Source organism: Nelumbo nucifera, chromosome 7 (genome assembly GCF_055504915.1).
Source record: "Nelumbo nucifera cultivar China Antique chromosome 7, China Antique-T2T, whole genome shotgun sequence".
NCBI lineage: Eukaryota > Viridiplantae > Streptophyta > Magnoliopsida > Proteales > Nelumbonaceae > Nelumbo > Nelumbo nucifera.
Genome location: NC_142655.1, coordinates 29,507,774 through 29,534,701, shown reverse-complemented (window position 1 = coordinate 29,534,701; position 26,928 = coordinate 29,507,774). Strand labels below are relative to the sequence as shown.

At 40.3% G+C, this 26,928-nt stretch overlaps 1 protein-coding gene across 2 annotated transcripts in view; it reads right to left on the bottom strand.

The window, feature by feature from the left end:
• Nucleotides 1–26,928, bottom strand: part of LOC104593331 (acyl-coenzyme A thioesterase 2, chloroplastic-like) — a 53,693-nt gene that overhangs the window by 20,526 nt on the left and 6,239 nt on the right. The window contains exons 2-4 of one of the 2 annotated variants that reach the window (XM_010253088.3): nucleotides 24,160–25,150; nucleotides 9,708–9,885; nucleotides 335–801 (exon numbers count right to left, since the gene is read on the bottom strand). In XM_010253088.3, the coding sequence (XP_010251390.1) occupies nucleotides 335–801; nucleotides 9,708–9,885; nucleotides 24,160–24,540 (1,026 nt within the window). In that variant the 5' untranslated portion in view covers nucleotides 24,541–25,150. The remainder of the gene's footprint in view (nucleotides 1–334; nucleotides 802–9,707; nucleotides 9,886–24,159; nucleotides 25,151–26,928) is intronic. The other variant, XM_088892136.1, reaches the window with a different exon arrangement.

Below are 26,928 nucleotides of genomic sequence, written 5' to 3'. Positions count from 1 at the left end.
CATATTCTAATGTCTTTCATGTCAACTTGAGTGGTAATTTCAATATTCAAGAGTTCCATCTAATAGTATTAGAGATGAGACACACTGATTTAGGACATGTCAGATGTGGTGTTGTTTTAATACTAATTTCTAAGAAAGAAGCCTAAGATGATTCCAAAAATCACATTTTCACTTTTACCTAAAATAGTTTTATCCATCCCTCCAAATAATGCAGTGAATGGGATAGCTTCTAGTTGTAGCATCAGTGATGCACTATTAACAAACTAGTTGCAATCACAAACATTTATACTAGCATTACTATTAAAAGGCAATAAGAACTAGGGTTATAACTCACAGGTTTTAGGAAATCGACATGATCAACTTCTAGAAAGCAGGGCATTGCACCAGCGAAGGCATAAGCTGTTGAAAATGCCAATTCGAATGCTCTGTTCATCAAGAACCCTCCAAATATTCGACCATGAATGTTCCTTTGCTGTGGCTGGCAAATCAAAGAGTTCTCAAGGTGGGTATCCCTCATAAGGATGCTATCTCTGTTTGCCAAAGCGGGCATATCACAGAAGACCCGTCCTTCAGCCAACAAAGCTTCAAGGCGATCTACTTCCCCATTTGCAAGGTCCCTTTTATGTTCTATCTTCCTCTTCCTTGACTTGTTTCTCTCTTCAGATTCTTCCCAGAGCATCTTTTCTTGTTCAGTTTCAGGCAAAAGACGATTCACTGGAGCAGATTTTCCTGTCTTAGAGTCACGAGCCACAAATGTGAAGTTTGCTGTAAGAGCTATTGGGTCTGAAGGATGAGAGGTCTCTGCAAGAGAAAGTCCTTAAATTACATAATGAAAAAGAAAATTATGACAGATAATGTTACCATATCAGTCACATGCTAGATAGAATTAGGAAGCATGCAAGGTTTTAAAAGGGTAAAGGCAGTGCAAGGCAGCTGGGCGCCAAAGAGCTGAGGTGTAAACCTCAAAGTATATATATATATATATTTTTTATGTATACAAATACAATGTTTGCACTATGCATGTGTGTATGTATATAGACATGCAATTTGTTTTTTCATTTTATAGCCAATTTACATATTTCCTATTATTACATATGTATTTGTTTTAACAGGAACCTTATGTTTCTTTAATTTTATTTTATTTTTATAATCTTCTCCATCTAAATTGACTAATTTATACTGTTAAAAATGCTTTACCTTTTATATTTAGTGCTGCAAGGGCACTGTTGTAAATTCCTTCTTTTTTTATTTTTGATTTCCCTAGTATATAATCTAATGCTGGCACTGCCAGCACAACTTTTTGGGCCTCTCATTCTTTCTCTCTTCTCTTCTCTTCCTTTCTACTATTTTTTCCAGGTCAATATGGTATCAGAGCGGGTCTGTTGGCCTAAAAAACATAACAGATCGAGTGCTAATTTCCTTTTTGCTGTTTTCTGTCAAAGAAACTTGGGAATACTGATCAGACAGGTTTGAGTCTTCTTCAGCCTTCTTTTTTCTTCTTGGTTGTGTACCAAGAAAACAACTTGTAATAGGTTCATGTGATTGATGTGAAGGGTTTAGAACCTTTTTTTTTTTTTCACTTTTTTGTGGATCATGTGATCCTTTCTGGTGTATTCATAGGTCAGGAGATGACCTGTGCTTGCTGTAACAGTAGTTAAGTGGAAGTTTGATGGGTCCTAGTTGGTGATTGTTCCACCATTATCTGATGCTGTATATGTTTTTCGGCAATCGTATTGTGTGTGAACTAGAGAAAATCATCAGAAACTATTCCCCCCTAGTGCTGGACTGTGTGGATTGAGAACAAAGTATAAAATAATAATAATAATAATAATAATAATAATAATATTATTATTATTATTATTATTATTTTTTCCTTCCTAGTTTTGATCTACAGTGCTTTTCTTTCTTGTGATAAATCTAGTGTGACCTAAAGTGACCTTTATGGCTTCTAAGGACTTAGTTGCCTCTGGTGTACCCTCTATTTACAGTGGGGGGATTGATTTGAACTTCCCGATGGATGTTGTTCCCCTAGATGGGCTTAACTATTTAGAGTGGTTGAAGGGGATCAAGCTGTATATCACTACAAGGGGAAAGATGGGGTACATCAATGGGAAGATTAAAGAACCTAGATCTGGAAGTGTAGAGCATGAAAAATGTAACAAGGAAAACAGCATGGTGATGTTGTGGTTGTTAGTGTCTATGCAGCCTCAAGTGAGAAAGAACTTCATGTGGGCTGAGACAACATATGAAATCTGAGAGCAAGCTAAGTCTACTTATTCTAAGCAATGACACTATGCTAAGATTTATCAGCTACAGGTAAAATCATCTACTTGTAAACAAGGGGAGAGAAGTCTTTCTGTATCTCTGACTTGACTTCTATCTGAAAAGAGCTAGACCATTATCAGAATGTGAACTGGAAGTGTGATGAGGATGCCAAAGCTTACAAGACTCTTGTTTCACAGCAACAGGTTTTTTCCTTCCTCTTGGGCCGGAATCTTGCATATGGATCCATTAGGGTAACACATCCTAGAAAGTAAGGACCTCCCATCCGTCCAAGAAGTGTATGCCCTAGTGCAGTCTAAGGAAAGTAGAAGTTTGATGAATAGTTCTGAGGGAGAATCAATGGATTTGGTGGAAAAAGGAGGTGTAGGTACAAGTGGTGGAAGTTCTTTTAAAAAGGGTGAGTTTCAAAAGAAAGTAGATGACAAAGATAAGCTATGGCACACCCATTGTTAGAGGTCTAAGCATATTCATGACACTTGTTGGGATCTTCATGGGAAGCTGAAATGGACTCAAAAGTTAAGTAAGAAGTCAGGTTCAGATCAGAATAGGAAACCAGGGTAGCAGGGTCCAAGAAAATCTAGTGCAACAAATATGGCTTCTTAGGAGACTCAATTACCTACTACTACTGTGAGTCAAGAACATTCTTCTGGTTCTGATCCCATGGAAGATAATCAATAATTCCTTACGTGATCATTTAGAGTTATATGGTAGGGCAATTCATCAGATAGATAATTTTGCCCCTACTCCCTCGACTTCCTTTGTGTCTACATCAGGTAATTCTGCCACAACCTTAAATGTAACTTCTCATTCCCCTAACTTTCCTTGGATAATTGATTAAGGAGCCTTGAATCATATGACTGGTAAGTCAAATTGCTTTCAGTCCTATCATCTCCTCTCTAGTAGGGACAAGGTGAGACTAGCTGATAGCTCTTTCTCCACCATAGCTAGTCAAGGAACCATGTCTCTCCCTTTTGGACTTCATCTTTCTAATGTTCTACATGTTCCAAAATTGCCTATTAACATGTTTTCTGTTAGTAGTATTACAAATTCATTAAACTGTTCAGTAACCTTCTTCCCTTCTTTCATATAGGATTTGAGCTCGAGGAAGACGATTGGTAGGAGTTGTATGGTGGACAGGCTCTACATGCTAGAGAATAAAGCTAGTCTTGCAATCACTAAGTCTTAGAGTCGGGTCAATTTGTTGCACAGTCGTCTTGGTCATTTATCTTTTGAGTCATTAAAAGTTCTGTTTCCAGAGCTATGCCAATGTCTAAATTTAAGTGTCAAACTTATTAGTTGAGCAAACAATGCATAACTCATTTTTCTTTAAGAAATAATAAATCTGAGTTTCCTTTTCATATTGTTTATTCTAATGTTTGGGGTCTTGTTACTTTGCCTTTTAAGACTGAATACAAATACTTTATTACACTCATGGATGACTACTCCAGGTATATATGGGTGTATCCAATGCGATCAAGGGATGAAGTACCCAAAATTGTAAAAGATTTCCAACAAATGGTTTTTACCCAATTCCAAGCTGAAATCCAAATCTTCCAATCTAACAATGCTAAAGAGTATTTCTATAGTGACCTCATGGATTTTTTTTTTTTTTGTTTCATGTGGATCCCTTCATCATAGCTCTTGTGCTCAAACACCTCAACAAAATGGTATTGTAGAAAGAAAAAACCGCCATCTTCTTGAAGTTGCCCGTGGGATACTTATACATATGAATGTTACAAAACGTTTTTGGCTAGAAATTGTTTATGTGCTGCATATCTTATCAACCATATGCCTTCTCAATGGTTGGTGTACAAGGTCCCACATCAACTTCTGTTTCCCAAGGTTCCTCTATTCCTTATTCCTCTACGCATATTTGGCTGTCATTGTTTCATTCAAGATCTGTTCTCCACTCATGGTAAACTTGACCCTTGTATTACTCCGTGTGTTTTTCCTAGGGTATCGCTCTTCTCAAAAAGGTTATCGGTTTTTTATCCCATCTACTGGAAATACTATGTTTCAATGATGTTTCTATGATCATTCACAGTCTTCAAATGGAATCCAACATCTAACTCCAAGGATTTTTTTGTCGAAGATGGTGTGGTGGTGCGTGTAATAGGCTTGCCATTCCATCTATGGAAACAAGAAATAGCAGAATCTATAGCTGTGTTGTGTGGAGGAATCTTGAAAGGTGCTTTCTGGGGAGATCTTTACTCAGTAGCAATCCTACTAAGTGGTGTGAAGCCAGAAGACATTCCACGAAAGGTAGAGGTACGAACAGAGGGGAGCTTTGTCTCTGTATGGTTAGCTTCCTCCATTGAAGCAGTGTTGTGGAAGGAGGCTCGTATGGTTGGAGGGGAGAAGGAGGAAGAAGAAGCACTACGTGGACTTGTGAGAGTGGTTAATTCAAATGGGAAGGGATGTTTCACTAAAAAGGGCCAACAAATTCTGGGAAGCCAAAAAGTTATGGGGCAGTTGGAAGGTCAAACCTGGAGAAAGCAAGAAAAAATTATGACAAATGGCAGATCATTTGTGCAGGTGGTGTCAGGGGAAACAAACAAAAATTCACTAGTTTCGAAAGGGAGAGGGCTGAACAAGCAACCTCAGACAGGGAAGGTTGCTGGTTCGACCATTAAATCAGGGGGGCATGACCTTTTAAGTGGTCACGTGGAACGAAATGAAGGGCACAATCGAGTGGATCCACTTGATGAAGGGCCGGAGAAGGCATCTCAAATAAAGGCTGTAAAGGTGGGCTCCCATAGGCTTCAACCCAAGGCCCATTACAAGATAGATGGGCCGAGGGGTACTTTAAGTAAGCACGTGACTGGGAGGAGGGACGAGCTGATAGACGAAATTAAGTGTCTATCTTCTTCTACCCCGAATCCCTCCTCTCGTTCGAACAGTTCAGGCGCAAAAAAATCTCCAGATTCGTAGTCGCGAGGCTCTCTACTTTCCATGACTGTCCTCTCTCTCAAAGGCCTTCTATAAATCGATTTGAAGTGGTCCACAAATTTTCTGGCTATGTCATCCTGGTTGGATTGGCCAAGAATTGATAGAGTGGCAAGGTGGCTGGAAAGGGATTTCGAGAAAGAAGAGATTAAGAAAGCTGTCTTTATAATGGATAGATCCAAGGCTCCGGGTCCAGATGGCTTTACAATGGGTTTTTATCAAGACTGTTGGGAGGTGTTGAAAGAGGATGTAGCTGAAGTCTTTAAGGAATTTGCAGACAATCACACTATAAGCCCTGGAATTAATGCCACCTTTTTGGCCTTGATACCTAAGAAGAATGATGCCAACCACCCAAAAGATTATAGGCCTATTAGTCTGGTGACAAGCATCTATAAAATTCTGGCTAAAGTGCTCTCATTGAGAATCAAAACAGTCCTCCCTACCATCATTAGCGAAACCCAAGGGGCTTTCATTCAAGGGCGACAAATAACAGATCGGATCTTAATTGCGAATGAGTGTGTGGAGGAAATGAAAAGGTCTAGTAAGAGAGGATTCATTTGTAAATTGGATCTTGAAAAGGCCTATGATTTGGTGGACTGGAAGTTTCTATTGGAGGTTATGCAAAACTGTGGACTTGGGGACAAGTGGTGTAGTTGGATCTTTGGGTGTATCAGTACTTGTCACTACTCTATTCTGGTAAATGGTACGGTGAGAGACTTTTTTCCAGCTTGCAGGGGTGTCAGGCAAGGGGATCCACTTTCACCCTTCCTTTTTACCTTAGTAGCTGATGTGATTAGTAGGATCATTACTAAGGCTTACAGCGAAGATGCCATTAGGGGTTGGAGAATAGGGAGACACCAAGTCCCCATCATCCACCTTCAGTTTGCAGATGACCTAATGATTTTTTGTGAAGGAGGTATTAGTGAAAAGGTAGCAAACCTAAAGGAGATAATAAAAGGATTTGAAAGTGTCTCTAATTTGAGAATAAATCAGGAAAAGAGCTGCATAGCGGGTATAAATTTGGAGGTAGGGGAGGTCGAGGCTATTGTGGAGTGTCTTGAGTGTTCCACCTCTACTTGGCCTATGTCATATTTAGGGCTTCCTTTAGGGGCAAATCCTAGGGAGAGTAGATTTTGGACCCCAGTGATAGAAAAGTTTGAGAAGAGATTAGCCTCATGGAAGAGGAACTACATCTCTTTAGGAGGGAGAATTACCCTAATAAGAGCTACCTTGGCTAACTTACCTACCTATTATTTGTCTGTCTTTAGGATACCAGTTAGGGAAGCCAGGAAATTGGAGAAGTTGATGAGAGACTTCTTATGGGAGCCGGGACAAGAGAAAAAGGATCACTTGGTTAATTGGGAAATTGTGTGCAGAAGTAAAGAAGAGGGGGGCTTGGGAATTGGGAGGGTAATTAGAAAGAATCAAGCTTTGTTTGGGAAATGGTTGTGGAGATGGCCTTTGGAAAGAGAGAGATTGTGGCATGAGGTGGTGGGAAGCATTCATGGGAGGTCAGAGAACGGATGGGATGATGGTGTATCGAGGCAAGCTAACCTAGTAGCACCGTGGAAGGCTATTCACAACACCCTTCCTCAATTCCTCAATTTTATCAGGTATGAAGATTGTTCTGGCAACTCTGTTCTTTTTTGGGAGGATATTTGGGTAGGAGACTCACCGTTAAAGGACTTGTTCCCTTTGCTTTTTTCTATTTCTTTGTACAAAAAAGAGGTGGTCTCAAAATTTGTTTCACCTTTGGGAACACCCTTAGATCCTACTTGGGATTTTGGATTTCGTAGAGGACTTAGGGATGCTGAAATTGAGTCTCTTTCTATTTTGCTTGGTTGTCTTAATCAGGTTTGTTTGGATCCCTCCAAGCCAGATAAGAGAGTTTGGACTCCTAGACCCATTGGAACCTTCTCTTGTGCTTCTTTCTTCAAGTCCATCTCTCAACTTTCTTCTCACCAACCCTTTCCGTCTAAAGAAATTTGGTGCAGGCCAGTCCCCCCAAAAATTATGGCTTTTTGTTGGGAAGTATTCCATGGGAAAGTAAACACTTTAGACAACCTACAAAAGAGAAGACCTTTTCTATGTATTTCTCCTAATTGGTGTATCCTCTGTAGAGCTCACGGTGAGGATTGTTACCATCTACTAGTATCTTGTCCCTTTTCTGCAGACCTTTGGGCTTGGCTACTTTCGTTGTTTGGGGGTAGTTGGAGTCTACCAGCAGAAGTTCACATGCTCTTCAACCATTCTACCTTTTATTGGCCTACAAAAATAGGGAGAATTATGTGGAGATGTGCTCGTGCTGCTTTGACTTGGACTCTTTGGGAAGAAAGGAATCTCAGAATTTTTCAAGACAAGGAAAGGAACAACCAAGATTTGAAAGACTGTGTGTTAAACAGGGCAATACATTGGCTGAAGACCTTGGAAATCTTCCATCAATTCTCCTTTAATGACCTTTGGAGAAATTGGTCAGCAGTAGCAAGGTGCTCATCTTTAAAGGACAAATCAATTACAAGCTGGTCTCCTCCACCCGAAGGCTCAATAAAGTTGAACTTTGATGGAAGCAGCATGGGTAATCCAGGATTATCCGGAGTGGGGGGTGCTTTGAGAAATGAGAAGGGAGAGATTTTGCTGCTCTACTCAGGTCCCTTGGAAATTGGGAACTCCATCAGGGCAGAACTCTTAGCTGTTGTACAAGGGGTGCAATTTGCAAACCAGTTGGGGGTACAACACCTAATAATCGAGGGGGATTCCAAAGTGGTGGTGGGTTGGTTAAAAAATTCTGAAGAGGCTATGTGGCGATACAAGAATGAAATGAAGAAACTTAGTTGGTTGACAAAGAATATGTTGGTCACTATACAGTGGGTGGGGAGATCAGCAAATACTTTGTCAGATGTGTTAGCTAAGCAAGGGGTAAATAGGGAAGAATTATTTTGGGCTCAGTTGTGATTATTGTTTTTCTTTCCTAGTTTACTTGTAAGACTCAAGGAGGGGCTGCAGCTCGTGCCTCTCGTTGGGATGATGTATGAACTCACTCTAAAGTTGCTTCTGAATCAATAAACTTATTATTATTCATAAAAAAAAATGATGTGTCCTTTCAACTAGTGCTATGCATCTTCATTTTTCTTAATATAAACACTTTTTATTAAAAATAAAGAAAATTGAGATTTTCCTTTCTCTTCTTCCTCCTCATCCCTCCTCCTTTTAAGGAGGCTTACGCCTCCTTGTGTTCGGGAGGCTTATGCTTCTTACGTTCTGAACTTTGCCTCATGCCTCTAGGTAGTGGAACACCTCGCGTCACGCCTCCGTGTTTTAAAACATTGCTTAGAATTGTGCAGTATTTGAAGGGAGCTCCAAGTCGCAGGTTGTTGTACAAGCCAAGAGGAAGTCTTGAAATAGTTGGCTATATAGATGCAAATTGGGCAAGTTTGGTGTCTGACAGGAGATCCACTACAGGGCCATGGCACACACTACATGTGAGTCAGTGTAAGAAGCAAACTTTTGTGAGTTAGTGTGGCGAGGCATAAAAAGCAAATTGTTGTGAGTTAGTTGGAGCAAATCTGGTGACATGGAAGAGTAAGAAGCAAACTATTGTGGCAAGTAGTGCTGAAGATGAATACAGGGCCATGGCACACACTACATTTGAGTTAGTGTTGTTGAAAAATCTTCTACAAGAAGTTGGATTCTCAATGAGCAAACTCATGAGACTGTACTATAATAACCAAATTGCAATTCACATCCCATCTAATCCAATTTTAGTGAGAGGACAAAACACATAGAGGTTGATTGACATTTTGTAAGGGAGAAAGTTCTTTTTGGAGTTATAAGCATAGAGCATGTGAGTTAAGGTGATCAATGGGAAAACTTGTTTACAAAAGGGTTGAGTTCAGGAAGAGTGAATTATATATGTAACACGCTGGGACTATATGACATATACTCTCCAGCTTGAGGGAAAGTGTTAGTCGGTTGAGTAGGGGTAGTTTTGTTTTTTTATCATATATTGAGTTGTGCTTTGTCAATTTAGTTTTATTTTAAGTTACATGTCCCATACTTAAGTAGGGGCATATTGGACATTGCAATTTGAATTGATAAGTATATATATTTGTGGTCGGCTGGGAGAGATCTAACTTCTCAGTTCAACAGTTTTCTCTTCTTCTTCTTCTTCTCTTCTTCCTTCTTTCCCTTTTCTCTGAACTGGAATCAACTGAACCATCAAAACAACGAAGATGTTTTGTATGGTGATAGTATTCTTCCAATGTAATCCTTGTGCATTTCCTGTTATCTGTTTGTACATCCTCTCATTAACTTCTTTTATTGAAATCTCGATTACCTTTTCTCAAAAAATAAAAATAAAAATCTTTGTCAAATAGTAGAGGTTCTTAGGATTGTGATACAAATATTTGATTACAGAAGCCAATTTGTTACAAGTGTAAAATATAGGAAGTTTTAAAAAGAGTTACTTTAGTTCCATGTACCTTCTGTGGACTGAGTCACTTCGAGTTGAAGCTCAATAGACGAACGCCCAACCCATATGACAGCACCAGCTATTTTCAAATCAGTGTCAACACGAATTGGTTTCTTCAGAACCATTTTATCAACTGATGCAGTTACCAATATGAGAGGCCTTGTTGTGCTATCATCATTGCAACAATGCTGATTCATAAAACATACAAGTAAATCAGGAAAAGGGATCCTTTCTACACCTTGCAGGATTTTCTACTTACATAAACAGCCAGTCATATCAAAAAACAAGAAAAAAAAACCATCCTGAGCCATGCAAATCCTGTTGTAAGGGCGTAGACAAGCCCAGGACCACAGGTATACCCAACCACAAGTGCAAAACAAGACATTCCGGATCTCCTACCCACAAAAGACACTACCACTGTCTATTGGGAACATCTCCCCATGAGTGACAGGGGAAATATTCCCAATGTGAGCCTGTAGTGTCCTGTGGGTAGGGATGTGGGAAGAGTTTGTGGGTAGGAGATCCGAGCTCAAAACATGATGCCATAGTTAATCTATCATGTGATATGAGGTTAATGGCAAAGAATGTTACAGGTGACAGGCATGCCTTCTCCCATAACAACCTGCACTGAGCTGGCATAGTTAATTGGAATATTCCTCTGGCAAGATCTTCCTGCATCTCAAGTTGTCATATTCTGCTCATGACACCCTACAGGGGGGTAACATCTATAAAAAGGCCAAAAAAGAATTTCATGGACAGATCTTAGAATTTCAGCAGTCCAGAACCTCAGGATTTCAGAGCTCTGGAACTCCAGATCTCCAACCCCTTCATGAAATCTGTTCTCTCTCCTCTTCCTTCTAATCTTCACTCCCCTAGACTGTCAGAACTTCACAGACCATCACCATAGGGCATAGATAAGCCCAGGACCACAGGTATACCTAACCACATGTGCAAAACACAATGCCACAGTTTTTTTTTTAAGATAAATAAAATAAAAAAGAAAGTTTATTAATGATAAAAGGTACAAATATCTTGGGTAACAAGGTGTCACCACCCAGCAATACAAAAGAGAAACATCAAGATAACCATACTAAAAGAGACCAAACGCAAAACCCACACAATAATTAAACTGACAAAGTAGACCAGAAATTCGAACCAAAATCTTCTTTTTTTCTGCCTTCAAATTCTGGAAGAATTAAAACCCAATCAACGAGCTTTGAGCTGATTGTTGCCAATAACTCATCTTTCCATAAAAAAATTCTTCTATTTCTTTCCTTCCACAACTCCCAACAAACAGCAAAAAGAGTGTAGCTCCAGAGAATTTTTACTATGATGTTCCCTGATAGCCTGTCACGCTTCAAAATATCTGCAGGCCTAACAGGAGACCAATCATCAATACTGAAAAGCTTGAAGAAAATATCCTGTAAACAGATGTTGTTTTTTCCTATGTATAGTACCGCAGGGGTACTATTGTACTTTTACTCCTTTTTATTTTAATTGCTGTCACCCTAGTATATATATTAAAAAATCTGCGCCGCCAGCAGTATCTTTATGCTCTCAGTTCTCTCTTGTCTCTCTTTTCTCTCCCATTCTTCTCTCCTGCATAACATGGCATCGGAGCGGGACTATCAGATCTGAAAGGAGAAGTCGAGTGAACAGTTTTTTTTCTTCTTCGCACCAGATTTCTAGATCTGCCACCCTCATCTGCTGTTCGGCTGATTGAAGATCTCACACACTGAAGTAACTTTTCTCTCTCTCTCTTACCTTTTTTTTTCTGGTCGTGTCAGGGCAGAACCTGTACTAGGTCTGCCGATTGGATGTGAGGTGATCAGCACCTCTTTCTTTCCTTTTTTGTGGGGTCGACTAATCCCTGTGAAACTGTAGGTCGTGAGGACCTTTTTGTGTGCTGCAACAGCAGCTTTTATGGTGAACTGTGGGTCAGAAAGTGACCAGTACTTGCTGTAACAGTCGTCCTGTTGATGCGTAGGTCAAGAGATGACCCGTATGCACTGTGGCAACGCTTGTGTTGAGTTTGTAAGTCAAGGGATGAGCTGTTAGTGCTGTAACAGCACTTGTGTTTTTTCAAAAGGTGTGTTTCTAAAGAAAAAATAATAATTTTCATTCCCCCTCAAGTGTTGAATTTCTTTAAGGCTGTGTACCCCATTTAAGAGTTGTTTTTGAATCTGAAATCATGAGTGGTGAAGATTCTGCTACATCTGGTGTTTCCTCAATGCTGAATGGAATGAGTGGGGGTGTGGACCTATCTTTTCCCATGACTGTTATTCCTCTTGATGGTTTAAATTATTTAGAGTGGTCAAGAGGGATCAAGCTGTACATCATTGCAAGGGGAAAGATAGGTTATATTAATGGGAGAACCAAAGAACCACATTCTGGGAGTGCTGAATATGACAGATGGAACCAGGAAAACAGCATGGTCATGTCTTGGCTTTTAGTTTCTATGCAACCTCAAATAAGAAGGAATTTCATGTGGGCTGAAACGACAAATGAGATATGGGAATAAGCAAAATCAACATATTCGGAACTGCAACACTATGCAAAAATCTACCAGCTACAGGCAGAATCGTCTACTTATAAACAAAGGGAGAGGTGTCTATCTGTGTACTACTCAGACTTGACCTCTGTCTGGAAGGAGTTAGATCATTATTAGAGTATGGACTGGAAGTGTGATGAAGATGCAAAACTGTACAAAAAACTCGTCTCCCAGCAGAGAGTGTTTGCTTTCTTACATGGTTTGAGTAGAAATCTGCTGAATTAAAAAATATGAAAGAAAGTAGTTTCTTGAAGAGAGAAGGAAGAGAAAAGGAGAAGAAGAGAAGTTGAAAGAAAAGAGAGCAATGATCTGGCCGCCCCCTTCACTTATTATTTATACTAAAATAATAGAACAGTACAAAGACAATTATGCCCTTATAGAGCGAAAAAACATAAAACAGCATATATAACACTCAAAAAACATAATAAAATTTGAACTCACATAACTACTTTGGTCCCCACCTCCTATCTAACAACTAACATAAAACATCTACTCAGAAAAAACATCATAAAACTAATTAATCTTCAACAGTTTGAACCCTACATATGAATCTATCAGAGTCCAAATCCTAGGTAGCAAGGATCTTCCATCAGTTCAGGAAGTTTATGCTCTTGTACAATCAGAAGAAAGCATAAGGAGTTTGATGAACAGTTCTGGAGGAGATGCAGTTGTGTTGGCAGTGAAAGGGAGTGTTACTACCGGTGGGGGAAATACTTCTAAGAAGGGGGATCTTCAGAAAAAGATGGATGACAAGGACAAATTGTGGTGTACTCATTGCTAGAAACCCCGACACACCTGAGACACATGTTGGGATCTTCATGGGAAGCCGAAATGGGCTCAAGATTTGAATAAGAAGCAAGGTTCATATATGAATAAAAAGTCAGGACAGCAAGGTACAAGAAAACACACTATGGAAAACATGGCTACTCAGGAGAATCAGCCCCCCATTCATACTATGACTCAGACACATTCATCTGGATCTGACCCAAGGGAGGATATTATAAATTCCTTCCGTGACCATTTAGAGCTCTATGGTAGAGCAATTCGTCAGATGGATGCTCCTCCCTCAACTTCATTTGCGTCTACATCAGGTAACTCTGCCACAGCTTTCCATGTTGCTTCTCATAACCCTGACACTCTTTGGATCATTGATTCTGGAGCGTTAAAACACATGACTGGTACGTCCTCTTACTTTCAAACCTATCACCTTCTTTCTGGAAGAGACAAGGTAAGACTAGCTGATGGATCATATACTACCATAGCTAGTCAAGGAACCATTTCTCTCCCTCTCGGCCTTACCCTCTCTGATGTTTTACATGTTCCAAAATTTCCCATTAATTTGTTCTCTGTTAGTAGTATTACTAATTCCTTAAACTGTTCAGTGACATTTTTCCCTTCTTACTGTGTGATTCGGGATCTGGCCTCAGGGAGGACAATTGGTAGAGGATGTATGGTTGATGGACTTTACATGCTGGAGAATAAGGCTGGTCTTCGAGTCACAGTCTAAGAGTCAGTCCTGTAAGAGTCAAGTTTATTTATGGCATTGTCGTCTTGGTCATTTATCTTTTGAGTCTTTGAAAGTGATGTTTCCAGAATTGTTTAAATCAGTGTTCGTTTCAGATTTCTCTTGTCAAACTTGTCAATTGAGTAGGCAATGTAGAACTCATTTTCTTTAAAAAAAAACTAAATCTGAATTTCCTTTTCACATTGTTCATTCTGATGTGTGGGGCCCTGTTACATTACCATTTGAGAGAGGCTACAAGTATTTTATTACCATTATCGATGATTATTCTAGATATACATGGGAATATCCCATGCGGACCAGGGATGAAGTACCAAAAATTATCCAAGATTTTCAGCGGACGGTCTTCACCCAATTTCAAACTAAAATCCAAAATTTTCAGTCAGATAATGCCAAAGAGTATTTTCATAGTGATCTCACGGAATTTTTTGCGTCACGTGGTTCACTTCACCATAACAAAACGGTGTTGCTGAAAGAAAGAACCGACACCTCCTTGAAGTGGCCCGGGGTTTACTACTCCATATGAATGTCCCAAAACGCTTTTGGCTTGAGGCTGTCCTTTGTGCTACCTACCTCATCAACCGTATGCCCTCTCGTTGGTTAGAGTGCAAAGTTCCTAAGGCCCCCCTTCTTCCCATTCCTCCTCGTGTGTTTGGTTGTCGTTGTTTTGTCCAAAATTTGTCCCCCACTCGTGGAAAATTGGATCATCGCGCTATTCCTTGCATATTCCTGGGGTACTCCTTCACTCAGAAGGGATACTGTTGTTTTGATCCTGTTTCTCAAAAATTCTATGTTTCCATGGATGTCTCTTTCTTTGAGAGTGAGCTTTTTTTCCCTGTTTCTCCTCAGGGAGAGAGTAGGAATGAGGAGAAACTGGTTCAGCTCCCTCCTCTTCCTGATCCTCCTCCTTTTCGTGTCTTCTTCCGTCGTCACAAAGGCCAACCAAATTCAAGAGCTGTGGAGAATCCAGAAGCTGTACCTCCAATGCCATTAAACTCTTTGGGGGCGGATCATACACACTCAGGTATCTTGGTTCCTGTTAGAGTGAGCCGAATAGGGGTAGTTTAGTAATCTCATGTCAATTAAGTACTTTGCTTATGTGGTTGTTTTATTAGAGTACTCTGCCCCACACTTAAGTGAGGGCAATTTAGTCTTTGTAAGTGTAATTAGAACCTAATAAACATTAGGGGGTCGACTGAAGGGGAGACTAATCAGTTTCGACTAAACCCTCCTGTTCTCTCTTTCTCTTGTCTTCTTCCTCATCTTCTTCTTCCTTCTTCATTGGTTCGGGTTACTGTAGCTGCTCCAAAACATGGTATCAAAGCGAGGTTTCTGACCTGCTTCTGCTTGTAAAGCATCTCAGCTGTGTTCGTGACACCTTCTTCATCGTTTCTGGTTAGTTAATGGAGAGAGCTGGTTCGCCCTAGGTCTGAGACATCACAGCTCGTTGCTCTCTACTGCGCACAGTTTTCTTCATCAAGGAAGGTGATTTCAGCAGTGAATGGTTGGCTGATACTCTCAAAGGAAGGTTGGTTATTTAGTCCTTTTGTGTTGCTGGTATTTCTGGGTAGGAACCCTTCAAGAATCAGTTAGTACTGATTAGAACCTAGAGAACTAGGTTCATTGTTGCCCTAGGAAGGGCTGTGTGTGCAGTAGCCGAATGGTGTAGGGCTGCTGTGAGTTGTTGAGTGGTGTTAGGGCTGCTATAGGTGGCCGAGTGGTGTAAGGTGGAATGCAATGACCTTGCCAAGCTCCTTGTGGTTGTGTAATGCCCTCTTAAGTGTATTAAACAAGTCTGAATTGGGTGTAGCAGTTTGACTGTGTTGTGGTGCTTGTGATGCACAATTTTTTTTTTTATTGAGTGGTTGTAAGAGGGCCTACTGTTGTGTTGTGGTGCTTATGTGGGTTGTAGGTGTGTGAAGTCAACAGTAGTGTGAAGAAGAACAAGTGTGTGCTCCCACTGTTGTGTTTAGGGGCTGCAATAGGTGCTGAAGTATCAAACTGTGAACAACATCAATCAGCTTGTACCTAAGAAGTAAGGTTAGAGAAAACTGTGAAAGAGTACAATGGCAGCAATAGGAGATGGCTACAATGATCAAAAACCTAGTGTGGTAATTTCCTCCGACTACCTAGGGGTACAAATGACTTCAATTAAGCTGAATGGGGAGAACTATGTTCCATGGGCTAAATCAGTGGAAGTGTTTCTCAAGGCAAAGAAGAAAGTAAAGCATGTAAGAGATGAGAAGCCACCGGAGGACTCTCCAGGGTTTGATGATTGGGAACAAGAAGATGCTCGAATCATGACTTGGTTGTGGAATAGTATGGAACCCAAAATTAGTGCCAACTTCATGTTCCTTGATACGGCTAAGGATATATGGGAGCATGCTAAGAAGCTATATTCTTGACAAGATAACACAACAAGAGTGTATCAGCTTTATCAAGAGTATTTTGATTTACAACAAGGAACCAAAACACTAGAAGAGTACTATGCCTGCATGAAGAATATAAGGAATGAACTCAATGTCTATCACCCCCTTACTCCAGATATCAAAGTTCAGCAACAGCAAAGGGAGCAACTAGATGTTACAAGATTTTTAGTGGGGCTGAAGTCGGAATATGAACCAATTAGAGCCCAAATATTGGGGGGCTCTACTCTTCCTACACTTGAGGAAGTATTCTCAAGGCTTCGTAGAATTTCTTTGGGACAGACAGAGAATTCCACACAGTCTGATAGATCAGCACTTGTGACAGCTAGAGGGGTTGAACTTAGTACAAGAGGGGGAGGTCATGCTCCCCGAGGAGGCCGTGGCAGTTCCATGATTAGTCGGGGTGGTCGTGACTCAGAGGGAGGCCGTGGCAGAGGGAAGAATAACTCTACAAGGAAATGTACTCATTGTGGCAGAGAGGGACACACAGTGAATTTCTGTTATGATCTACATGGCCCTCTCTCTAAATGGGCTAATCATGCTGTAGCAGGTGAGGTTGATATCAGTGACAGTAAACCGACAGACCGAACTCCTCTCACATTTACATCTACCTCTGAGAGGGAGATGGTGAGCGTACCGCGTGATGAGTATGAACAGTTCCTTCAAACTACTTCACAGCATACCACTGCCACACTTGCCCAATCAGGTATTGCTTGCATGTCATCTAAAACCTCTCCCTGGATTATTGACTATGGAGCCTCAAATCATATGACCGGGACTCCAGGTGTGTTCTCTTCTCTTTCTGAAACCTCCACATCACAAACTGTTACACTTGCCAATGGGTCCTCATCCCCCATATGTGGTGTTGGTAATGTTGACATGGCTTCTGTGCCCTTATCATCTGTTTTATATGTCCCTAAGTTTCCATTCAATCTTATGTCTGTTAGTAAAATAACCAAAGCTCTTAACTGTTCTGTTATCTTCTTTCCTTCCACTTGTGTTTTTCAGGTTCTCAAGACAGGGAAGAAGATTGGTGGGGGGCATGAAGTTGGTGGATTGTATTATCTTGACAGTGGTGGATCTTCAATTGCTCTTCAGACTTCACTTACTCCTCTACAATGGCATTGCCGACTGAGACATCCATCTCTCAAGGCTCTCAAGATTTTGGTCCCATCATTGAGCCATCTGTCAGTTTTGCAATGTCAGTCATGTCAGTTTGGGAAACATCGTCGTGTGTCCTTCAGTCCAAAAGTTGAGAGTCGTATGTTGAGTCATTTTTCTTTGGTTCATTCAGATGTTTGGGGTCCAATCAAAATATAGTCTTATAATGGGTAAAGTATTTTGTCTCCTTTATTGATGATTGTTCAAGAATGACATGGATTTACTTAATGAAAGAAAGAAGTGAATTGTTTTCCATTTTTCAAAAATTCCATGCTGAAATACGCACACAACTTGGTGTTCCAATCAAAATTCTCCGTTCAGATAATGGTCGTGAATACTTTCTTACTTCATTTCAACAGTATTTAGAACAGCATGGCATTATTCATCAGACATCATATGCATTCACCCCTCAACAAAATGGGGTAGTTGAACGGAAGAACCGTCAGCTTCTTGAAACTGCTTGATCTATTCTTCACCACATGAATGTTCCTAAACGGTTTTGGAGTGATGTTGTACTCACTACATGTTTTCTCATTAATCGGATGCCCTCCTTCATCCTTCATGGTCGGTCCCCCTTCTCTATCTTGTTTCCCACTTTATCTCCATTCCCATTAATTCCTTGTGTCTTTGGTTGTGTGTGCTTTGTCCACAATCTAAGCCCTGGAATAGACAAGCTAAATGCACGCTCAATTAAATGTGTCTTCCTTAGCTACTCACGGACTCAAAAAGGGTACAAGTGTTATAATCCCATTACCTGGAAGTGCTATGTCTGCCCTGATGTCACCTTTTTTGAGTCAGTCCCCTTCTTCTCAAGTCCTGAAGCGCCTTCGTCTCCACCCGCACTTCCTCTTCCTCTCCCTGTCAGTGATCCAGTTCCAGATGCTGTTGTTGGAGTAGACTCATCACCTCATCCCGTGCAGATCACCACCGAACGTCCACCAATCCGGCAAGAGTATACACGTCGAACGACACCGGCCCCTCCTCCAGCTTCTACCTCATCTGCGGATCCTCTCATGGCTCCTATTGTTGAACCTTCAGACCTTGACCTACCCATTGCCTTACGGAAAGGTAAACGCAGTTCTACCCTCCATCCCATTTCCAATTTTGTTTCATTATCTCGTCTTTCTACCTCACATCACCAGTTTGTTTCCCTTTTATCCTCTATTTCCATACCTAACAATGTTCAAGAAGCTCTCAGTTCACCTGATTGGCGGCGGGCAACGGAAGAGGAACTTTCTACTCTTCAACATACTCAAACGTGGGAACTTACTACTCTCCCACCTGGTAAGCATGTTGTGGGTTGTAAATGGGTGTATATTGTGAAATACTTGCCAGATGGTAGTGTGGAGCGTCTGAAGGCTAGACTTGTTGCTAAAGGTTACTCAGTTGTATGGAGTGGACTACATGGAGACATTCTCTCTAGTGGCTAAGATTGGTTCTGTTCGTGTACTAATTTCCCTGGCATGTATGATTGGCCTCTGTTTCAGCTTGATATAAAGAATGCCTTCCTCCATGGTGATCTTGTGGAGGAGGTATATATGGAGCAACCACCTGGGTTTGTTGCTCAGGGGGAGGATGGTAAGGTATGCAGATTGAAGAATGCAATTTATGGGTTGAAACAATCGCCACATGCTTGGTTTGGGAAGTTCAGTGAAGTGGTGAAGAGTTTTGGAATGAAGTAGTGCCAGGTAGATCACTCAGTGTTCAGCTATGACTCAAAAGCTGGGAAGATTCTATTAGTGGTCTATGTGGATGATATTGTCATTACTGGCAGTGATAAATTGGGGATTAGCAAATTAAAGGTATTTCTGCAAAATCATTTCCAAACAAAAGATCTTGGAACATTGAAGTATTTCTTGGGAATAGAGGTTGCCAGGTCAAAACAATGTGTAAATCTGTGCTAAAGAAAATATGTTCTTGATCTATTGGAAGAAACAGGGTTGTTAGGTGCAAAACCGACTAAGACCCCTATGGAACCAAATGTTAAGTTGAGCAGTGATACAGGATAAGTATTTGAAGATCCTGGAAGGTATAGACGACTAGTGAGGAAGCTGAACTATCTGACTATCACGAGACCCGACATATCCTTTGCAGTCAGTGTGGTGAGCCAATTCATGCAGAACCCTTGTATACCTCACTAGGATGCAATTCTTAGAATTGTGAGGTATCTGAAAGGAGCTCCAGGCCGTGGACTATTGTATAAACCAGGAGGAAAACTTGAAGTAGTGGGGTATACAGATGCATACTGGGCAGGCTCAGTGAATGATAGAAGATCTACTACGGGCTATTGCACATTTCTTGGAGGAAATCTTGTGACGTGGAAGAGTAAAAAGCAGACGGTTGTGCCCAGAAGTAGTGCTGAAGCTGAGTATAGGGTCATGGCACATACTACCTGTGAGTTAGTGTAGTTGAGGAATCTTCTATAAGAAATTGGGTTTCATATGGATAAACCTATGAGACTGTATTGTGACAACCAAGCTGCACTCCATATCTCATCCAATCCTGTATTTCATGAGAGAACAAAGCACATAGAGGTTGATTGTCACTTTGTGAGGGAGAAGGTCCTTGCTGGAGCGATAAACACAGAACATGTGGGCTCGAATGATCAATGGGCAGATTTGTTTGCAAAAGCTCTAAACTCAGGGAAAGTGAACTATCTATGTAACAAGCTGGGATTATATGACATATATTCTCCAGCTTGAGGGGGAGTGTTAGAGTGAGCCGAATAGGGGTAGTTTAGTAATCTCATGTCAGTTAAGTACTTTGCTTATGTGGCTGTTTTATTAGAGTACTCTGCCCCACACTTAAGTGAGGGCAGTTTAGTCTTTGTAAGTGTAATTAGAACCTAATAAACATTAGGGGGTCGACTGAAGGGGAGACTAATCAGTTTCGACTAAACCCTCCTGTTCTCTCTTTCTCTTGTCTTCTTCCTCGTCTTCTTCTTCCTTCTTCACTGGTTCGGGTTACTGTAGCTGCTCCAAAACAGTTCCCATTGATGTCCCTGACCCCATTGCAATTGATACCTCTGTTGCTAATGACATTGGCCTTCCTATTGCTCACAGGAAAGGTGTTAGATCGTGCACCACTAAACACCCCATTCCCCACTTTGTTTCCTATGAAAACATTTCACCCTCTTTTCGAGCCTTTCTCACATCCATTGACAGTGTCCCTATCCCTAAGAATGTGGCAGAAGCTCTTTCAGTACCTGAATGGACAAATGCTATGAAGGAAGAAATTAATGCCCCTCATAAAAATGGCACATGGGAACTTGTCGATTTTCCTAAGGGAAAGGACCCAGTTGGATGTAAATGGGTGTTCACAGTCAAACATAGGGCTAATGGCACGGTGGAGAGGTATAATGCTCATTTAGTGGCAAAGGGGTTTACACAAGTGTACAGAGTTGATTATGCAGAGACTTTTGCACCCGTTGCCAAGATGAACTCCATTAGAGTTCTATTCTCTCTTGCTGCTAATCTTGATTGGGATCTACATCAGCTTGATAGCAAGAATGCATTCTTGAATGGTGACCTTGAAGAGGAAGTTTACATGATACAACCCCTTGGTTTTCAGGCTCAAGGCAATGAACAAAAGGTGTGCAGGTTGAAGAAGTCTTTATACGGGCTGAAACAATCACCGAGAGCCTGTTCAGCAGATTCCATGCAACGGTTCAGCAGAAAGGATACAAGCAATGTCAATCTGATCACACATTGTTTGTGAAAAGAGGAGAAGGTAAAATTGCTGCTTTGATAGTATATGTTGATGATACAATTATCATTGGCGACTAGAAGGATGAAATCCAAAAGTTGAAGAGTTTTCTTGCCACACAGTTGAAGTAAAGGATCTAGGTCCTCTAAGATACTTCCTAGGAATTGAAGTTGCCCGCTCAAAAAGGGGTATCTTCATTTCCCAAAGGAAGTATGTCCTAGATTTACTCCAGGATACAGGAAAAATGGGAGTGAAGCCAGTTGATTCCCCTATTGATCCTAACCATAAATTAGGTGACAGCCAAGGTGAACCTATTAAGGATGTGAAACGGTTTCAGAGACTTATAGGGAGATTGTTTTATCTTTCTATGACCCGCCCAGACATTGCTTATGCAATTGGTGTCTTTAGCCAGTTCATGCATGCCCCTATGACCACTCATCTTGAAGCAGCAGAAAGAATCCTCCGATACCTTAAAAGGTTTCCAGGTGCTGGCTTGTTGTTTCAAAGGCACAGGCATTTGAAAGTTGAAGTGTATATTGATGCAGATTGGGCAGGATCCCTAAATGACATAAAGTCAACTAGTGGTTACTGTACCTTCATAGGAGGAAATCTAGTTACCTGGAGAAGCAAAAAGCAAAGTGTGGTAGCTAGATCCAGTGCTGAAGCTGAATATCGAGCAATGGCTCATGGAGTGGCTAAAATTATGTGGATAAAGAATCTGTTGAGTGAGTTGGGTTTTCCAGTGGACAGACCTATGACCCTATTCTGTGATAACAAAGCAGCCATAAACATTGCTGCTAACCCTGTGCTACATGATAGAACTAAACACATCGAAGTCGACAAGCATTTTATCAGAGAGAAGGTTATCACAGGGGAAGTGTGTACTCCCTATGTCAGCTCTGAGGATCAACTTGCAGATATCTTTACAAAAGGACTACACCACTTACGACATCATGATTTATGTGACAAGTTGGGCATGATTGACATCTATGTCCCAACTTGAGGGCGAGTGTTAACAGTTGTTATTTTTTCCTATGTATAGTACCGCAGGGGTACTATTGTACTTTTACTCCTTTTTATTTTAGTTGTTGTCGCCCTAGTATATATATTAAAAAAGCTGCACCGCCAACAGTACCTTTTTGCTCTCAGTTCTCTCTTCTCTCTTCTCTCTTCTCTCTCTCTTTTCTCACTTCTTCCATTCTTCTCTCCTGCATAACAAAGCCCATATTCCTTTTACAAAATTGGCAAAATAAGTCTTCTTCCTCTGATAGACAAAATGCACATCTGCTTGGCATCTTAAAACCTCTCCGCTTCAAATTGTATTGTCTAAGGACACTGCCCATTGACACCAGCCATGCAAAAGCCTCCACTCTTGGAGGAAATTGTTTCCCCCAGATTCCTTTGGTTGAAGAAGCTTCCACCTGATTCCTCATCAATGCATTGTAAAGAGATTTAATAGTAAACACTGTAAATCTTCCTTTTTTACACTCCTTCCACCACTTTTCATCTGCTACCTCAGGATCAATTAAAGCCTTTTGCAATAATGACGGCAGCCCCATACATTCCTCAATCTCTCAATCCAACAATGGCCTCCTAAAGGTAGGACACCAAACCACCACATTATTTCTTACCTCATAACATTGAGAAACTGACACTCCTTTACCATAGGATTTCTCTGGAACAGGAAAGAATGTTGCAGGTGCCAGCATATGGCCAGGTTAGTAGGGGATGTGCATGAGCTTCTGGGAAAGACATTATTTCTTTCATGCCTTGTCCCATAAGGACCCATGCTGAGCTGGCATAATTAACTAGAATATTTGTCTGGCAAGAGATCGTCCTGCATTTCAAGTTGTCCTCGTGACATCCTAGAGGGGGGGGGGGGGGTAACATCTATAAAAAGGACAAAAAGGAATTTTCTGGACAGAAAGAACTTCAGTAGTTCAGAACCTCAGGATTTCAAAGCTCTGGAACTCGGAGCTCCAAACCCTTCATCCCTCAGATCTATTCTCTCTCCTCTTCCTTCTGATCTGGTCACTCCCCTAGAGTCTTTCAGAAATTCACAGGCCACCGCTATCCCCTACACCTCTATCTATTATATTACTTGCCTACATCCCGGAGATATGAGGGTTGCCATTCCCCTTCTCTTTTTTTACCAAAAGAAAAGAAGAGCATTATTCAGATTTGAGTGCAAAGTTGACTCACCAGATTGAACACAAGCATCTAATATATATTAATACTAAATCCATAAAGAAATGTGATTGATTGGCTACAAGATCTTCTGGTCACAGTGGCTTGTTGCATGGTCAATTTTATCAAGTTAATAATAAATCTCCTCGCTCGAATTTCTCTTTCAAATTTTGAAGAGGCAGTAAGAATAGAATCACTTGAATAGTCCTCTTCACCTTAAGTACACTTCTTGGGTATCAATCGAAGATGACAGAAAACTAGGAGCCAGATCAAATAGAGAACTGATGATCTAGACCGTAAAGCATGAAAGTTCAAGAAAAACACCTCTTAGACAGTACCTTAAGGTTACAAAAACCAGGAAAAAAATATGAAAATATCAAAACCAGAATGTACAACGATGTGATCCAATCCAAAAACTAGCTCCAAACACTAATAATTCATGAAATTATCTTCTCAACTGCCATGCCAAATCAAAATGTATTTCACAGAGTCATGTTGCATGTACCACTGACTAATTCAAGATCCACCCAACATATTTGGTTATTTGTACTGCCAATAATGAAGAATCTGAGATTGTAATCTAGGTATTTTAATTGAGGAGGCAGCAGCCCTAATAGAAACAATTAAAAGCAAACAATATGGTCAAATATTCGCTACTTAGAATCCCATATTATTGCAGAAGCTTGAAGTCAAAAACCAATCTAAACAAGACTTGATAGCAACAGAAAATATGGAACTAAGATCGTACTAGAAGAGAAGCAACTGTTTATTGCTACCTTCATAAAAAAAGGCAAAGTAAACTGACCTCACTCAAATCAGTACAGAAAATCTGTTAAGCTGCAAAACCAGCTTAAAATTACACTAAAAACCCGAAATGAAGAACTAAGAATAGATTGAACACCCTGGTTACCTTGACAGATATGGTCCCCGCAAGGGCATCAAGGTCTTCGAGCAATTTTCCGATCCTGACCTCGTTCCATGGATCTCTGTACTGCTCTCTAAGGACATAGTCAGTGGAAAAGTTGTAAAGAATACTGGTTCGGCTCTGCGATGGAGTTTTTGTGAGCAATTCACTCTGTGGAGGGGCGTCTTTTGGCGGGTCAATCAGCCTCTCAAAGATGCTTGATCTTGCTTCCCAGAGAGCGTTTGTCACAGGAGAATTATACATTCCAGGCCATAGACTAAGAGGCTTCCTCGTCGAAGAGCTTGCATCGATTGGAGAACTATCAAAAGGGGAACTGAAGGTGGAAACAACGGGGATGGTACTGGAAGGGGAGGACTTGGAACCCATTGAATCCACAGGTTCCTTAGATGGGTTCGGGCTTGCAGAAGAAAAGGCCCTGGTTTGAGTGAAGTTGGGAGGTTTTAGTTCGACTCTTTTTAAGTTTCTGAGAAGAGAATGCCTTAGTTTTGGTGACTTGCTGAACTGGGTTTGGTGATATATGCTTTGCAGTTGAACCACAATCAGTAGAAAGGGTATAATAAATAACCAAACGAGAATTAAAAGGTCTGTGGTTGATAGAATTGAATGCAGTGGAGATGGGTTTGCAGATTTGGAAAAATGATCTCGAGAGTAGTTTCATGGTTAGAGAAAGATTTTAGTAGTTTCATGGTAGGATTTAAAAGGACAGCTCTGGTTCATGTGAAGGCATGGAATTAGAATTCCATTACGGGGATTTAGCTCTTGTTCATATGAGTGCCGGACTGCCGGAGGCTTTTCTATCTAACTTTCAAGTCTACCACATGACTACATCACAAATTCTGAAGTCTACCGTGGCCAAGGTCAAGGCCCCGAAATCAGAATCGCTCAAATTCGGAAAAGTACGGATACATCCGATGCAGAATTCTGAATTCTAATCCCAATTGCAGCCCAGTAACTCTGGCTCTCAATAAATCGTATTCTGTTCGTGAATTTTGCATTAATATACGGGTAGGATTCATGTATGGTTGGGGTTAGTTTTCTGACAATTTAATATAAATCCTGACAATTTAGTATTCAACTTTCAAAATGTACCAATTCATTATTTATCATTAACCAGATATTAATCAATCGGTAAGTGGTATTTGAAAAAACATAAATGCCCTTTTAAGTATTATCTAATTTCCTTTATCAACCACCCAAATGTCGATAAAAACTATAACAGTTTCAAATTTTTGTCTCTTCTATTCAAGAAAATTGGGGTCACATCTCAATGGGTATTCTGTGACCCTAATTTTCTTGAACAAGTATTTGAGACTTAATTTTTTGTTAACATTTGGATGGTTGATAAAGAAAATTAGATGATAAATACTGTATTAATACATTTTAAAATTCCGGGTACTGAATTATCACATTTTAAAATTTGGAGCCAAAATGACGCCAGGCCCGAAGTACAAGATACTAATCTGGAATTTTTTTAGCTTTAATATAGTTAATTTTGGCAATTGGAAGTTAAAGTTTTCACCTAACATGGCAACATGGCTTATAAGCTGTTTAGATGGGGCCCACCCCAAACAAAGAAACCTCTACGTCACTGCATGAAAGCCCTCCCAAATGGGGCACTTAGATTCAGAGATACTTGTGAATCATGTGATTAACAGGAGGGAAGGATTGCCCCAGAAATTGTGGATAGGGCTATTTAGGCTATGTTTGGTTTATTAAAAAAAAAAGAAGTGGAAATTTATGGAAAAGTCTTAAAGAATTTGACACCAAACATAGCCTTAAACGTCATGTGCAATGACAGGTGAATCACGACGGTATCATGTGGCCAAATTCATGGCCATTGTTACAGGTTGGGCTATGTTTGGATGGTCGGTACATAATTCAAAAATTTGGTAATTCTATTCATGCAAAATTTGAACCACTTATGTTGTGCTTTTTAAAAATCGTTCTAGAACAATCAGGTAAGCAGTTCAACTGTCTGGTTCGAATAAACAATCCATTCTAACTTAAAAATTAAAAAATTAAAAAAATAAAATAAAATAGGCCAAAAACCATTGTCTGGGTCGAACGAATCGATGATTCAACTACCCGGGTCAGTGAGTTGCTGATCAAATCAATGATTTTTGGCCAAAGACCGAGTTAAGGGTGACATAAAACCAGTTGCCTGGATGGTTCCCAAGCTAAGCAATCCAACCATTCAAGTCAATAACAATTCAAAAACACTGATGTTGTGTGGCACATGAAATGAATGATGGGTGGATTTAGCATCTTTCCATTATCCAGTGATGAACACATAATTAGTATTGTATTTAGGCTTGAACCCTTTTAGGGTTGACGTTTCACTTGATTATATATGCATCTAAGTGGAATGTTATTGTTTCTTAAATGGAATGAGAGGAGTGTTTGCCAATGTGGTGGCATCCTGTTTTATAGGGTTTGACTATGATATGGAAAAGATATGATATGGGAAAAACAATTGATCAATAAACTGAAATCACAAAAGTGATAGCAAATAAGATGTTATTTATCAAAATTCATGGGTGGGCTTTGATTGGTCAAAACTCTTTCCATATCATATCTTTTCTGCATCATAGATTTTCCCTTTAACCAAAAATGATGAATTGGTGCCTATATAACACCCTTTTTCTAAGAAATAACAATGGTACCAAACATTGCCAAGGTCATAGCCTACAATGAACTTCGGCCATAAAATAAAAAGACACATTCTACAATCCTTGTTGTGATTTCAAATTAGTG